At 39.1% G+C, this 15,105-nt stretch overlaps 1 protein-coding gene across 9 annotated transcripts in view; it reads left to right on the top strand.

Moving 5' to 3' along the window:
* PRELID2 (PRELI domain containing 2) overlaps window positions 1-15,105 on the top strand; it is a 63,864-nt gene that overhangs the window by 14,531 nt on the left and 34,228 nt on the right. For all 9 annotated transcript variants that reach the window (XM_072826330.1, XM_072826335.1, XM_072826331.1 and 6 more), the window contains 2 exons: window positions 326-399; window positions 1,921-2,081. In XM_072826330.1, coding sequence (XP_072682431.1) covers window positions 326-399; window positions 1,921-2,081 — 235 coding nt within the window. The remainder of the gene's footprint in view (window positions 1-325; window positions 400-1,920; window positions 2,082-15,105) is intronic.

The following is a 15,105-nucleotide window of genomic DNA, read 5'->3' as shown; positions in this document are numbered from 1 at the left end:
TTGAGCAGAAGTCTCACTGGCTCTTGTCATTGGGGTGTTGACATTGATAGACCAGAGGAGTGAACGGTTTGTGATTCTCTGTCCTTGACATTAGACTATGCAATGCGAGGAGCTGTCTTACCCTTATTCCTTGATCACAGATGAGTGTATTTGGAATGATTTGGCCCAGAAAAGTGGTCAGGGGCATGGAGTTGTGAGTCAAACATTTTTCTCTAGGAATTCTACAAACAGAAAATTGACATCAACGTGAAAAGTTTTATTGACATTAGGACAAGAATACATTTTCCTTAAAATTTTTTTGAGTGTAAAAATTTTCTGTTTCTAGATGTGTCAACAGGGATCATCTATAGAAAGAGGATTGCAGTCTGTCAGAATGTGGTTCCAGAAATTTTAAGGAAGGTAAATTCGTTTTAAAATTTAATCAGATTTGGTGTGTAACATGGGGTGATTTTCACGTCGTCCTGGAAAGAGACAGCATTTTCTGATGTGCAGGAGTATTAGAATTTTCCCATTTGTACCTCATGGGAGGTACTCTGATATCTAATCTCAGTTTTGGCAGATGCCACCAGAGATAGTTTTTTTTTCCCATCTATTTCTGCTTCTCTTTTGTGGAAGGCTCTTAGTGGACATGGAGATGGCCTATAATTATTGTAAAGATACGTTGGACATTTTGTGTGAAGTGACCAGCTTTCCTCATCTGTCCATGGTTAGATATGACTCTTAGATAAGAATGATGAGAAGTGGGCAGATGGTAAATATTTAGTCTCATCTTCAGCAAGGAAGATAAAAACTTCAGTTTTTATTTCATTGTCAGAGAGTATAGTTATTTCAGGGAGTATAATGTTCTAGTGCTCTCTGTAATTCGTTTTGTGTGTGTTTCTGTAAAGTAATGGTGGTGATGATGAAATCTTCATGATAGCAAATTGTTTTCTCTCTTTGAAATTCTTAAGCATTCTGGTTGTTATTGGCAAAGGTAAGTGGGAATTTTTAAAAACATTTCTTGAATCATAAAGGGATTATTGACAAGAGTCCTTTTAGAATCATTAGGAAATAAGAGGAGAGCATTTTGATGTGTACTTCTTAGCGATGTCTCAGATGGTTGTTTCAACCGGAAGTGATTCTTTTTGTGATGGAGAAGCCAATTAGTTTGCAGATTTTACTGCTGTGCTGTTTGCAGAACAAGCGGTGGCTTCTATCACTTCCTGTTCATGCATGAAGACTGTGTCACATTCTTTGGAGGAAAGAAAGCTGATATGACAATGAAAAAGAACCTTATTTTATTTTCCACATGGTAAACTGTGTTACACTGTGTGCAGCAAATTATCACTGGCTTTTTCCACAGGGTGTATACCCCGCCTTTGCCCTATATACACGCTTTGAATCTATTATTTAAAAAGGTGTTCAACTTTGTCTTGTATCTCAATTCTTAAATAATTTAAAGACACCTCTGACTTGTACCATGCTGCCTTTGTAGTTTCCCATGTCTCCTCCACCTTGGAAAACATACATTTTGAGGTATTGGACAGAGTTTAAAATGAAGAAAATATTTTATCTGATATTGTCCTGCATGCGAGCCCATAAGTGGGCCCAATTAGAATCCATCAATTTAAGAAGGCCATAACCAGCCCTAGAGGAGACGCGAAGGAGGTTGGTAATTTGCTTAGTGTTTAGCAGTTAGGAAAATCAGGCCAGGGACTGTACAGCCTGCATAAATCCTGGGCCATTTGCATGTCCTCAGCAGCATTTAGGAAGGTCATAGTGTGTTTGATTATCAAGGACTCACAGCCATTGGTGAGCCATCATTGATATATCAGCATCACTTGTCCTCTTAATTATCCAAGACTAAAAGCAATTCTGGACTCAGTATTAATGTAGCTTGTCTTCCTAAATTGAGAAAGCCGTCCACTCTCTGTTGGACAGGTGAGCATTTTAAAGGTACCTAGTATCCAGTTGGAAGAAGAATCATGGCTCAATCCTCAGGAAAGAAACATGGCTATACGGAGTCACTGCCTTACATGGACACAATATGCATCCATGAAGGAAGAGTCTGTCTTCCGGGAAAGTATGGAAAATCCAAATTGGTAAGATCACCTGTGTGTGTGTGTGTGTGTGTGTGTGTGTGTGTGTGTGTGTAGGTTGGGTGCAGGGATGCACAAATGACTGCATATATTAAAAAAGCTGTGATCCCATACTCATAACCTCTGTTTACAACTCACATAAGGTATGCATTATTAATTTTTTTTTTAGAGAGAGAGTGCAGGTATGGGCAAGTGGGGGGAGGGGCAGAGGGCAAGAAAGAGAGAGAATCTCAAGCAGGTTCTATGCCTGGTGCATGGGCTCGATCTCATGACCCTGAGATCATGACCTGAGCTAAAATCAAGAGTTGGACACTTAACCAACTGAGCCACCCAGGTGTCCCGCATTAGTAATTTTTAATCCTACAAGTAGTTAATGAATAGATTTCCCTTTGGGGGAAAAATAACAGAGCTTGACTCTGTCCAGTCCTGGTGCCTCTTTGTCCTCTCCAGAGGCAGTGAGTGTGCTGAGGATTCTTCCAGACTTTTAAGAGATACTCTTAGGTACTTACATGTGTACTCATAGAGCCTGTATAGCAAGGTTTTATATATATGTTTTTACATATATATAAAAACTTTCATTATATATATGTAAAATATATATTGCTTTCATTCTGTATCAGTCATTGTGCACTTCGGTTTTTTGCTTAAAAGAACTTTATCCGTTTCGTTTATATTAAACCTAGCTTATTCCTTTGTACTGTTGCATAGTAGTCAATCCTATGATTATACTACATCTGTTTAGGTTTTTTTTTTTTTTTTTTTTAGATTTTACTTATTTATTTGATAGAGTGCATGTGCACAAGTTGGGGGAAGGACAGAGGGAGAAGCAGACTCCTCATGAGCAGAGAGCCCAATGCGATGCAAGGCTTGATCACAGGACCCTGGAATCATCATGATGGGAGCTGAAGACAGATGCTTAACTGACTGAGCCCCTGTGTAGCTTTTTTTTTTTTTTTTTTTTTTTGCTAAAGGTTCGGATGGTTTCCAGTTTATTACAAACAGTAGTATAGTGTTTGTGAAGCATGTGATCCTCACATATAGTATATGAGAATGTTTCTCTAAAGGAGTTTTATTTTTTAAAAATTTTTAAAAGATTTTATTTATTTATTTATGAGAGACACAGAGAAGCAGAGACACAGGCAGAGGGAGAAGCAGACTCCATGCAGGGATCCCCATGTGGGACTTGATCCCTGGACCTTGGGATCACACTTTGAGCCAGTGGCAGACGATCAACCGCTGAGCCACCCTGTTGTATGTATTATTACATACAACAAAGTTTATTCTTAGTGTACAGTTCTATGAGTTTTGGCTTAGTTGTGTAAACACAGTCACTATCAAGCTTTAGAACATTAAAGGAAGATTTTAAAAAGCTATATGCCAAGGTTATTTAATGAGAAAGAATATCCTTTTAATAAATGGTGGATATCTACAAACAAAAGAATGAAGTTGGACCTCTACCTCATACGGAATAAAAAATTAATTCAAAATGGGAGCAGTTCATATTAACATACTTAAAAAATTTTTTGCCAATGTAATGGATGAGAAATGATGATTCCTTCTGAGATAGGCTTAAAAGCAAAATATAACAAGTGCCAAGTGTTAGTAGTGATTATTGCTGTGAGCTCTAATTTCAGAGGATAATGTACTGTTTTTTGTTTCTCTGTATAATTTGAATTTTTTATTCACCTGTCATTTTAATGGAAATAGTAAGACTCTCAAGCTCAAATAACTAAAACCCCCAAATTTAAAATCCATTCTGGAGCCCCATCACTTGTACAAATCATGACTGCTCCCCACAATTGGGTCTTGAAGTGGCAATTCCCAGATGCTCCAGCAGCACACTGAAGGAGTGTGAAAGCCACGTCTTACTAGCCTCTGAGGCTGGTTTGCCTGGAACCACCTACTAGTGGCTTTTCCTTAGCCTCTCCCGTGGAAGGAGCTTCACACAGGACATGGGTGTTTGGCATTAAGTATAGAGACTATGGCCAGAGAATAGGGGAATCTTTTGTTTTTTGGGTTTTTTTGTACATAGAAGTGGTAAAAGGACAGAATTGTCTGTATAAAATCTGATTTTTGTGTGAAACACAAAAGTCTTTCATCTGCGTGGTTTTGGCCTCAGTTTTCTCAGAGATCCTGGCTATTGGCTAGTCTGAACTGGACCTTGACCAGTGAAATGTTAAGTGATAATTGGCCCTGAGAATCCAAGGAAAATACCCTTCAGTACCTTTTTCCTTTGTGTCGTTTTTAGAAGATTATTTTTCCAATATTCTGATTCTGGAAAATACGGTACATATGTCTTGTATTATATATATTAAACACATATTATAATCTTAAGCAGTTCTGGGGGGGGAACCCCAGTTTTCATTACCTAGCAATAGTGTCTATTCACATAATTTTCTTTGTTCATTCCTAATTGGTATTTAGATTGTTTTTGCATTTTTTTTGCTATTACAAGTAACACTGTAATGAAATCCCTATTATTATGTATTTCTGTAGTTCTTCAATAACCTTTTAAGGTAGATTTCTGGGTCAAAGGTTATGTGTATTTTATAGTTTGATATATTTTATTAGATTGTTCTTTAAAAAGGTTTGGCCAATTATATTTTTTCTTTTTTTTTTTTTAAAGATTTTATTCATTCATGAGAGAGAGAGAGAGAGAGAGAGAAAGAGAGAGAGGCAGAGGGAGAAGCAGGCTCCATGCAGGGAGCCCCATGTGGGACTTGATCCCAGGACTCCAGCATCACGCCCTGAGCCAAAGGCAGGCGCTCAACCACTGACCACCCAGGTGTCCCATCCTTTTTTATTTCTTTGATTTCTTATGTTTCTCCCAAACACTCTTTTAGATTTTTGACACAACAGGCCAATATTTATTGATACCTACTGTATCAAGGTCAAAGCTAGATCCTTCCCCTGTAGAGTTTTTTGTTTTGTTTTCAAAGATTTTATTTATTTATTCATGAGAGACGTATAGAAAGAGGCAGAGATATAGGCAGAGGGAGAAACAGGTTCCATGTGGGAAGCCCGATTCAGGACTCGATCCCAGGACCCCGGGATCACAACCTGAGCTAGAGGCAGATGCTCAACCACTGAGCCACCCAGGCACCCCTAGGCAGACATTCTAAATGAGTGGGTAATCGTGGGAGAACATCAAGGAAAGGACATTATTTCTTTCCCCTCCTTTGCCAGGGAATATGAGGATGATGACTACCTATATACCCAGAAGATGAAATATGGACTGATTATTTTTTTTTAAAGAGAAAAAGCTGTCACAGCTGTTGAATCTAAAATTAGACTCTCAAGCTGTGCTCTGGTTAGCAGGTGTGGGTATGTGTTGGGAAAGCAGATGTCATTCTGTCCCTATGCATGGCCTGTTGGCTCAATTCAGAGATGGACTCTGAAAGAGTTCCCTTCGAATCAGACTAAGCCTTGATCTGTGCTTTTTTACGTGGATCCAGTTTTGGCTTCCTGCTGATGTTTCTGTACTTGTTATGGCACCTTCTTGGGCAAGAGCTACATTGTAAGTTCAAGTTCCCTCAAGCGCACCAGCTCTGGGGCTGTAAGCTCCTCGGTTGGACGGTCATGGTTTTCTTGCTTGCCAACATCTTACATTCCAAGATAAATTTATTAATTTCTTACTATTTTGTGTTTGGTCCTATTTTTAAAAATGTATTTATTTGTTAGTTTCTGGTTCTTTTCCTTAAAATGGATTTTTACTCTACTGTGTGGGCATTCAATTGATACAAATTTGATTTGGCTTTCGTGATGGATATTTACTTTAAGCAATTCAAAAAAGATAATCATCTTGTAAAAGTATTTTCATGGGCTTTTTTCTCTCACCACACCTGTATGGGTTTTGTGGTCGGCAGTAACTATTCTGTTATCTTAAAGCAAGGTTTTATTTATTACTGTCAGTGGAGACCTTAGTGCAGACTCACTGTTCATGCTGTTGCCCAGCTGGCTTTCTTTGGCTTTAGGTTAACAGGATCATTCCCCGATGCTCAGTGGTGAGATTCTTAGTGGCCTGTGTCTTTACCCATCCCTGTGGAACAGCTTTTCCTTATTCATCAATGCTTATAAACCTTATTTCTGAGATTTAAAATGTGCAGCCTAGTAGAGTGTGGGCTAATAATGTTGGATATAGTGACCTAACATTTATAGAATATCAAATTCCTTCAGAAATGTAGGAAAAGAAACAGAAAAGCCAAAATCAAACTTTACACCTGTATTAAATTAATGGGTTGAACAACCGTTTTTAGTTCAATAAATATTCATTATAATTGAAGTTACATGTATGAATATTTTTGATCCTAATAAGATGTACATTTTTTATTTCTTATTTTTCAATTTCTGGATTAAAACATCCCAAGTCTTGAGTATTCATCTGGTGAATCACAAATAGTAAAATTTGCATGTTTTAAGGGGCTGATGGTTGGGCATTTTTTTTTTGAGTGTGTGTCCATGTTTTCCTTGTTTTGAAAACTTAATCCCTCTAGTAGCAAATTTGACAGTTTGGTGACTTCCATGTGTTGGGCACTAGCCTTTTTGGTTGACCTTCACATTTGCTTTCACTGAAATATTAGAATATTCTGGCTGTGTTAACTTTACTCAGGAATTAATTTTGAGCCCTATTCCTGACAGTAAAGGGCTTAAAAGGTGTATTTATCAACTAGCCCAGATAAATACCAAGGTATTCATCCCCAAACACACCACCCTGTTACTTATGTTGATCTTAATTTCCAGGGCACCAGTGGGGTAGTTAGACAATTAGCAGAATGCATTCCCGATTATAGGAAACTGAGCAACAATGCCTTTTCTGTGTAAATATGACATTTCGCCAGGAGTCTTATTTTTGACTCAATAAGATGACCCTCAAGAAGATATTCATAAAAAAAGATATTCATTTGCTTTTTATGTTTGTGTTCATATAATCAGTGTCTTCTCTGTTTTCCTATCCTGCTGTATCCTCAGGATGTAGCACAGTGCTCAGATGCCTGCAGAGGATGCTCTGTGCTATTTGTTGACTGAATGGCAGTTTGTGCTTCTTACAGGTGAAATGGGGATAAAGGAAGTGAAAAGGAATGGAATTAACAGGAGGGGCAAGTGCAAACTGGGAAAGTCCCAGATGATTTGGTAGGAACTTCAACATTGAGGAAATCTTGAAATCACCAGTAATACAGAGACCTTGTTTCTGGTTTTTGCTGCTTAGTTACTTACATACAGTTGGACTCTGAGAAAATACACAAAGCTGGCCTGAACTCCCTCATAAAGTAGTGTGAAGATTTAATAAGATAATAGGTGGGAATGCTCTGTACTTGGAGAGTATAAGGCACCAGACACATGGAAGCTGTTGTTGGAACTAATAGTGAATAAATGCTGTTTTCAAAGGGAGGTGGCTCTTTAAAGGTACTAACTTTGAAAAGCGGAGTAAGCTGTTTTATTGAAAATAGCAGTGATAATTGAACTGGAAACAAGGATGTTTAGCTAGGGGAGCATTCTGTGTCATTTGCAAGGAAGGACTTGTGAAATACCTTAGGTAATGCCTGTTGACTTTGTGTTTTCATCCTTCTTGCCCTTTGGTTTGGGTTGTGTATTAGTGTAGGATTCAGGGCGATGGTTAAACATGTAGATTCCTTGTGTTGGCTCTAGTTTTATAGGCCTGGGCTGGCTCTTGAGAATCAACGTTTCTTAAGATCTTAAGGCAAATCTGTGGTGCACACAGATTTGGGAGCCCCGGATACCTAGTCCATATCCTGTGGTCCCAGTGGTGCACAAACATGCTTCTGGCACCTCTTTGGAACTCCATTTTTTGCAAAATTCCCATTAATCTTATAAAGCGTCACCAGTTGATAATCTGGTTCTTCAGCAAATAGTAAACACTTTTTGTCAGAAACAACCTCCTGTAAAGTTTAACAATTCAGTTGAGGGCCCTTTTGATTTTACGTAGGAAAGGAATTTTCAGTGGAAGTGAAGGAGGAAGAAGGGAGACTTGAGTGGTCTGATAAGTGTCAAAATTGTGTTGTTGCTGCTTTTATGGATCAGAGATGCTGGTTGAATTTTCTTTTCTTTTTTTTTTTTAATTTTGTGTTAGCTTCTTATGTATCTGTAGGAAGTAAATACATTGTGTATTAAAAATTATGATATTTTATCACCATGCATTGATATGCAGAGCAATCTAAAGATGATAAGACAACAGAGCAGGAATCTGATGCCCATTTACCTAGTCTAAGGATCTGCCTTCTACAGCAGGTTGAGAATTGACACCTGGGTGCTTGGTTGTCATCTTTCCAATCAAGGATACGATTGGTAGCTCAGTAGAGATGAAAAATAAAAAATCCAAGGGGAGTTCAGTTTCCTGGTCTGCACTTAGAGCTTCCTTTTGAGACATTTCCTGTGCTTGGAGGTGGAGGCAGCTCCATTTCATATATGTCTGAACTCAAGAGGGTTGGAGGATTGAGAGAAATTGAGGTGGTAATTTCGAGCTTGTTCTTGATTCTCTGCTCTGCTCTGAGATGACTCAACAGCCCTTTGGCCGAAGATGGGAAAACCCTGCCTTTACGTAGGTCTAGTTTAGACAAGTCTTAACTCCAATACCTTTTGTTTTCATATGTTAAAATAATCTTTCCTCTTTTTTTTTTTTAAGTATTACATATGCATCATAGGACAGTTACAATATACATATAAAAAAACCCAGAGTATGTTCATGCCCTCTTCAGGTATTTTGTGCTCTTTCTATTCAGTGGCCCCGTAGGGAACCAATATTCAGACCTCCATCCTTATAGATTAATATTACCTACAGTTGATCTTTGGGTGGAATGGAATCAGTGTATGTGCCCAGCTGTATCAGTTTTCTTTTGCTAAATATTGTGTCTGGGAGCCTCATCCTATCCGTACTACTTGTTCCAATGCTGTGTAGCATTTCATCCTAGGAGCATACTGCACTTGCTACAATATATTTAATCATTCTGCAGAAAAATCATTTTTATAAACATGGAATCATACTGTACATGATGTCCTGACTTTTACATTAATTTAACATTACATTTGGGACTGTCTTTCCTTATTAAATGTGTCATTTTAAAATGATTTTCTATGGCTGTTTAGATGTATTCGTTGGATAAAAATTATTCTAGTGTGTTTTATTAAATGTCCGTATTGAGCATTTGCATTATTTCTCATTATCTGCTCTTCTAAATAATGGTGTGATGAATATCTTTATAGGCTATTCTAAGCCCTCAACTAAGATTATTTGCTTAGAACACATTTTTAGAAGTAGATATATGAGTCTAAGGGTTTGCATGTGTTTGAGGCTTTTATTAGGTTAGGTATAGCTAAACTGAAGCACGCATTTCAACGCATCTCAGAAAACTCCCCAGGGCATGAGAGTTGGCAATGTTGTATAGATCTCCATTGGAAAGTGGGATCAGAAACAGCTACAGAATTTGCAGGGCCCAGTGCAAAATGAAAATATAGAGCCCCTTGTTCAAAGTGGTTGAGAATTTCAGAAACAGTGACATCAGATCATTTAATCAAGTGTGTAGCCCTTCTGAGAGCAGAGTCCTGTACAGCTGTGCAGTAGCATAGGTGGCATGTCCTTGAAGCCAGCACCAAATGGGGTGTGTGGGACGGGAGGCTGATATCCCAAGGCAAGACTCTGAGTGGACCAGTTCACAAACTTGTAGATTTTGAAACTTTGCCCACCATTCAGGATGCCAATAAGTTTGCACTGAGTAGACATTTTTTTCTAGGTCATAGGATTTGGGGAAGGGATATGGGACCTGAGGTTAACTGTGTGGATTTATTTATTTATTTTTTAAATAAATTTATTTTTTTATTGGTGTTCAATTTGTCAACATACAGAATAACACCCAGTGCTCATCCCGTCAAGTGCCCACCTCAGTGCCCGCCACCCAGTCACCCCCACCCCCCGCCCACCTCCCTACTATGTGGATTTAAATAGTAGCCCTGCCACTTATTTTTGTGAGGCCTTAGCAAATTTGCCTCATTGAACCTGTTTTTTTTTTAATCGGTAAAATGGCATTAATATTACCTCATAAGACTGTTGTGAGAATTAGCTGAAATAGTGTATACAACGGACTTAATGCTTTACCACAGTAGGCTATTAACAAGTGTTATCTGGGGTACCTGGGTGGCTCAATTGGTTAAGCATCCGACTCTTAATCTTAGCTCAGGTCTTAATCTCAGGGTCCTGAATTCAAGTCTTGCTTTGGTCTCCACACTGGGTGTGGAGCCTACTTAAAACAAGTGTTATCTATTATAATTGATTATCAGTTCTTAAATACCATGTTTTAAGAGACTAAGCCGTCTTTCCCTATAATATATACCTGTGCTAGGCTGTTTGGCTCCTGAGATTCTACTACCACTTGATAATTCCTTAGCATTGGGATATTCCCTGCTGCAGCTCACTATTAATAATTTAGGGCTATTGTTAACAACCCATTCCTGGGACTTGTTAGAGGAGAGCAACTCAGAGGGGGAGGGCCTCAGGAGCGAGGGCTAGAGAGGCCAGAGGAGTGTTTGGTTTCACATGGCTATCGTGCAGAGCCTGTGAGTGTGATGTGTGATAGCAAGGTGAGGAGGATGCTGGTAAGATGGGAGGGCTCTGGAGCTCCAAGGGCTTTGAATGCCAGAACAGGTAGGGAGGGTTTCATTGCCTCCCTAAGTGGTTTAGGATGATCGAATGTCACCTGGAATTTAATGAGGTATAAAGGTTCGGGAGTTGATCAGAGTTAGATTTGTGGTATGAGCGTTTAACTTCTCAGATACAGTGTTTGTCTTTGTGTAAATGGGAATCCTAATGGTGGTGTAGTAAATAGCATTATTATTAGTAGTAGTAATCGTAGTAGGTTAGTATTATCAACTAACATTTATTGAATGTTTACCCATATTACCTTGAGTGCTTTACACATATTACCTTATTCACCTTTGGAACAACCATGTAATAGGTATTATTGGTATATAATATAAAATGGGTATAATCCCATTTTACTGAGGTGTCTGAACCTTACACAGCATTAGGTACTTGCCTATGTTGGTAGATCTCCATTCTGTGTTAGGAGTTGTGAATCCAAGGAATCTGACTCCAGAAACTACACCCTTAATCTATGTTCTCTTTCTCTCTCCCTTTGTGTGTGTGTGTGTGTGTGTGTGTGTGTGTGTGTGTGTGTGTAGGCTGAAGACTGTCTAGTACTTATTGGGAACTCTGTAAATTGAGTTGGTTCTCTGAGGAAGCACTGTGACATAAATGGGTTTGTAAGATGGGGTAGGAGAGACCACATATTCTGGCTTGGTAGAGTTCACATATGAGCCAGGCAGTCTGCAGCACTGTCAGACCTAGGGAGCACGAGAGGCCGTCCTTGTGCGTGGTTACAGGGGAATGGCAGGAGCACCATGATTAGAACTGAGATGTCATTATAACAGGAATATCTGTGGAAACTTTTTTCCCCCTCAAAGACACTTCAATTAAATTCCCATCATGAAAACAATTAGGCAAGATTTGCCATACCTAACCAGTCAATAATTCAAGGACAGGATCTCATTAAGAGCTTTTGCTTTCCCGGAAACTGCCGTTTTGAGGATTCAGAGCTAGTGGCTGCGTGCTCTGGGAATTAATTTATCCATGTTTCCTCTGAACTTTTTTATTTTCCCAAATCCAGAAGGAAACACGTTTTTCAGTGATCTAAAAGTAGGAGACTGATTGGATAAGCTAGCATTCACTTTCAGAAAGGGGTTCCTAGGTTTGAGGTGAACTTTGTCATGATTCCATTGTGTTTTGTATTGAATTATGCCTGCCTGTGGGCAGAGCAGTAGATGTGACTCTGATACAGGCACAACCAGAGTGAATGAGGCTCCTCTTCCAACATTATTTTCCAGATGCTGTTGGTGCCTCATCTTTGAGCCAGGTGAAGGCTGCCCCCTACTGACGTTAGCAGGGGGAAATCTTGAGATATTTAGTTCAATTGTTCTGACAAATGTATTGAGATGTATTATAAATTCTCTCATTCTTTTGCTTCCTTCTCTACCCTCTCCCTTCTCTCCATCCTTTTGTTCCTAATACATTATTGATTTTTCTACCATGTGCTTCCATTTTCCTACCACGTTGCATTTGGCACTGAAGCTATAAAACAACAACAAAACCCTATAAGTAAAACGATTTAGGAAAAACATTTGATGTCATCTACTAAAGGTGAAACCTCACATGTCCTGTGACCCAGACATTCAACTTTTTGATATTTTAGAGACACTTGTACGTGGATGCATTGTAATATGTTCATCTTCAGTAGAATGGATAAATAATTTGGGGTATTTTTTTTTTTTAAGATTTTATTTATTTATTCATGAGAGTCACAGAGAGAGAGAGAGGCAGAGACATAGGCTTCCCCCTCTGCCTATGCCTCTGCCTCTCTCTAGAAGCAGGCTCCTCGCAGGGAACCCGATGCGGGACTCAATCCCAGGACCCTGGGATCACTCCCTGAGCCAAAGGCAGATGCTCAACCGCTGAGCCACCCAGACGTCCCAGCTTGGGGTATTTTCAAACAATGGAACACTGTCCGCCAACGAAAACGAACGGACAATAGCTACATGTAGTGATACGGATGGATCTCAACTGAGCATGCAGGGTGTATTCTCTATGACTGTAAGCAGCCCATGACAAGATCAGCATGTGTTTTGGAAGCTGACTTTGGGCAGCGTGGATTATAGAGAGTGCCCGCTGGAGAACAGGAGCCCACTGAGAGGCAGTTGTGGTTCTGGAAAGAGAAAATTGCTAATCTAACTCCAGGCAGTGGCAGGGAAGAGTAACATGGCCTTTGAGGGGGCATTAGAAGTAAAATAAACACTATCTTCTGACTGATGGAATATTTTGTTTGATTAGAAAGGGAATAATTACATAACGTGTTGCTGAGGTCTCTGGGATCATAGACTAGGAGGGTGGCTGTGTCATTAGCTGACATAGGAGCAGGACTGAGGCTTTGAAGCAGTCAATGATGATTCTACATCCACCAATCTATATGACTCTGGGCAAATTATTTAACTTCTTTTTGCCAGAGGTTCCTCTGTGTGTAAAAGAGGGAAAATGTTTTAAGAGTAACAACCTCAGAAGATAACACCATGTCTGATACATTATACAATGTTACTGTAGAGTTTTTGAAGAGTAAAAGTGACCCTGGGTATATAACCTCATAAATGTGATGCAGCCCTTCCTTTAGGCTTTGCAGAGATAAAAGATACATGTAGGAAAACTTGAATCATTTCTATGTCTCTTGAGTGAAACATCAAATACTTGGTTACATAGGGTAGGAAAAGGAAAGCCAAGATGTGATTTAATGAGACTTTAAGTAATGATAAGTCAGAAGTTAGCATGTACCTTTGCTGAGAATGGTTCTTGGAAGTGCAGAGCCTTTTAAAGAATACCTTTATTTATATAGAAATGATCCTTGGAAAAGATTCATGGAAACTAATGAGAATGAAGATACAACCGTTCAAAATCTTTGGGATGCAGCAAAAGCAGTCCTAAGGGGGAAATACATCGCAATACAAGCATCCATTCAAAAACTGGAAAGAACCAAAATACAAAAGCTAACCTTACACATACAGGAGCTAGAGAAAAAACAGCAAATAGATCCTACACCCAGCAGAAGAAGAGAGTTAATAAAGATTCGAGCAGAACTCAATGAAATCGAGACCAGAAGAACTGTGGAACAGATCAACAGAACCAGGAGTTGGTTCTTTGAAAGAATTAATAAGATAGATAAACCATTAGCCAGCCTTATTAAAAAGAAGAGAGAGGAAAAAAAAAAAAAAAAGAAGAGAGAGAAGACTCAAATTAATAAAATCATGAATGAGAAAGGAGAGATCACTACCAACACCAAGGAAATACAAATGATTTTAAAAACATATTATGAGCAGCTATACACCAATAAATTAGGCAATCTAGAAGAAATGGACACATTCTTGGAAAGCCACAAACTACCAAAACTGGAACAGGAAGAAATAGAAAACCTGAACAGGCCAATAACCAGGGAGGAAATTGAAGCAGTCATCAAAAACCTCCCAAGACACAAAAGTCCAGGGCCAGATGGCTTCCCAGGGGAATTCTATCAAACATTAAAGAAGAAACCATACCTATTCTCCTAAAGCTGTTTGGAAGATAGAAAGAGATGGAGTATTTCCGAATTCGTTCTATGAGGCCAGCATCACCTTAATTCCAAAACCAGACAAAGACCCCACCAAAAAGGAGAATTACAGACCAATATCCCTGATGAACATGGATGCAAAAATTCTCAACAAGATACTAGCTAATAGGATCCAACAGTACATTAAGAAAATTATTCACCATGACCAAGTAGGATTTATCCCCGGGACACAAGGCTGGTTCAACACTCGTAAAACAATCAATGTGATTCATCATATCAGCAAGAGAAAAACCAAGAACCATATGATCCTCTCATTAGATTCAGAGAAAGCATTTGACAAATACAGCATCCATTCCTGATCAAAACTCTTCAGAGTGTAGGGATAGAGGGAACTTTCCTCGACATCTTAAAAGCCATCTACGAAAAGCCCACAGCAAATATCATTCTCAATGGGGAAACACTGGGAGCCTTTCCCCTAAGATCAGGAACAAGATAGGGATGTCCACTCTCACCACTGCTATTCAACATAGTACTGGAAGTCCTAGCCTCAGCAATCAGACAACAAAAAGACATTAAAGGCATTCAAATTGGCAAAGAAGAAGTCAAACTCTCCCTCTTCGCCAATGACATGATATTCTACAAAGAAAACCCAAAAATCACCACCCGAAGATTGCTGGAACTCATACAGCAATTTGGTAGCGTGGCAGGATACAAAATCAATGCCCAGAAATCAGTTGCATTTCTATACACTAACAATGAGACTGAAGAAAGAGAAGGAGTCAATCCCAGTTACAATTGCACCCAAGAGCATAAGATACCTAGGAATAAACCTAACCAAAGAGGTAAAGGATCTATACCCTAAAAACTATAGAACA

The sequence above is a fragment of the Canis lupus genome, chromosome 5 (genome assembly GCF_048164855.1).
Source record: "Canis lupus baileyi chromosome 5, mCanLup2.hap1, whole genome shotgun sequence".
In the NCBI taxonomy this organism is placed as follows: domain Eukaryota; kingdom Metazoa; phylum Chordata; class Mammalia; order Carnivora; family Canidae; genus Canis; species Canis lupus.
Note: the sequence above shows the minus strand (reverse complement) of the source record. Positions and strands in the feature narration are given on the sequence as shown.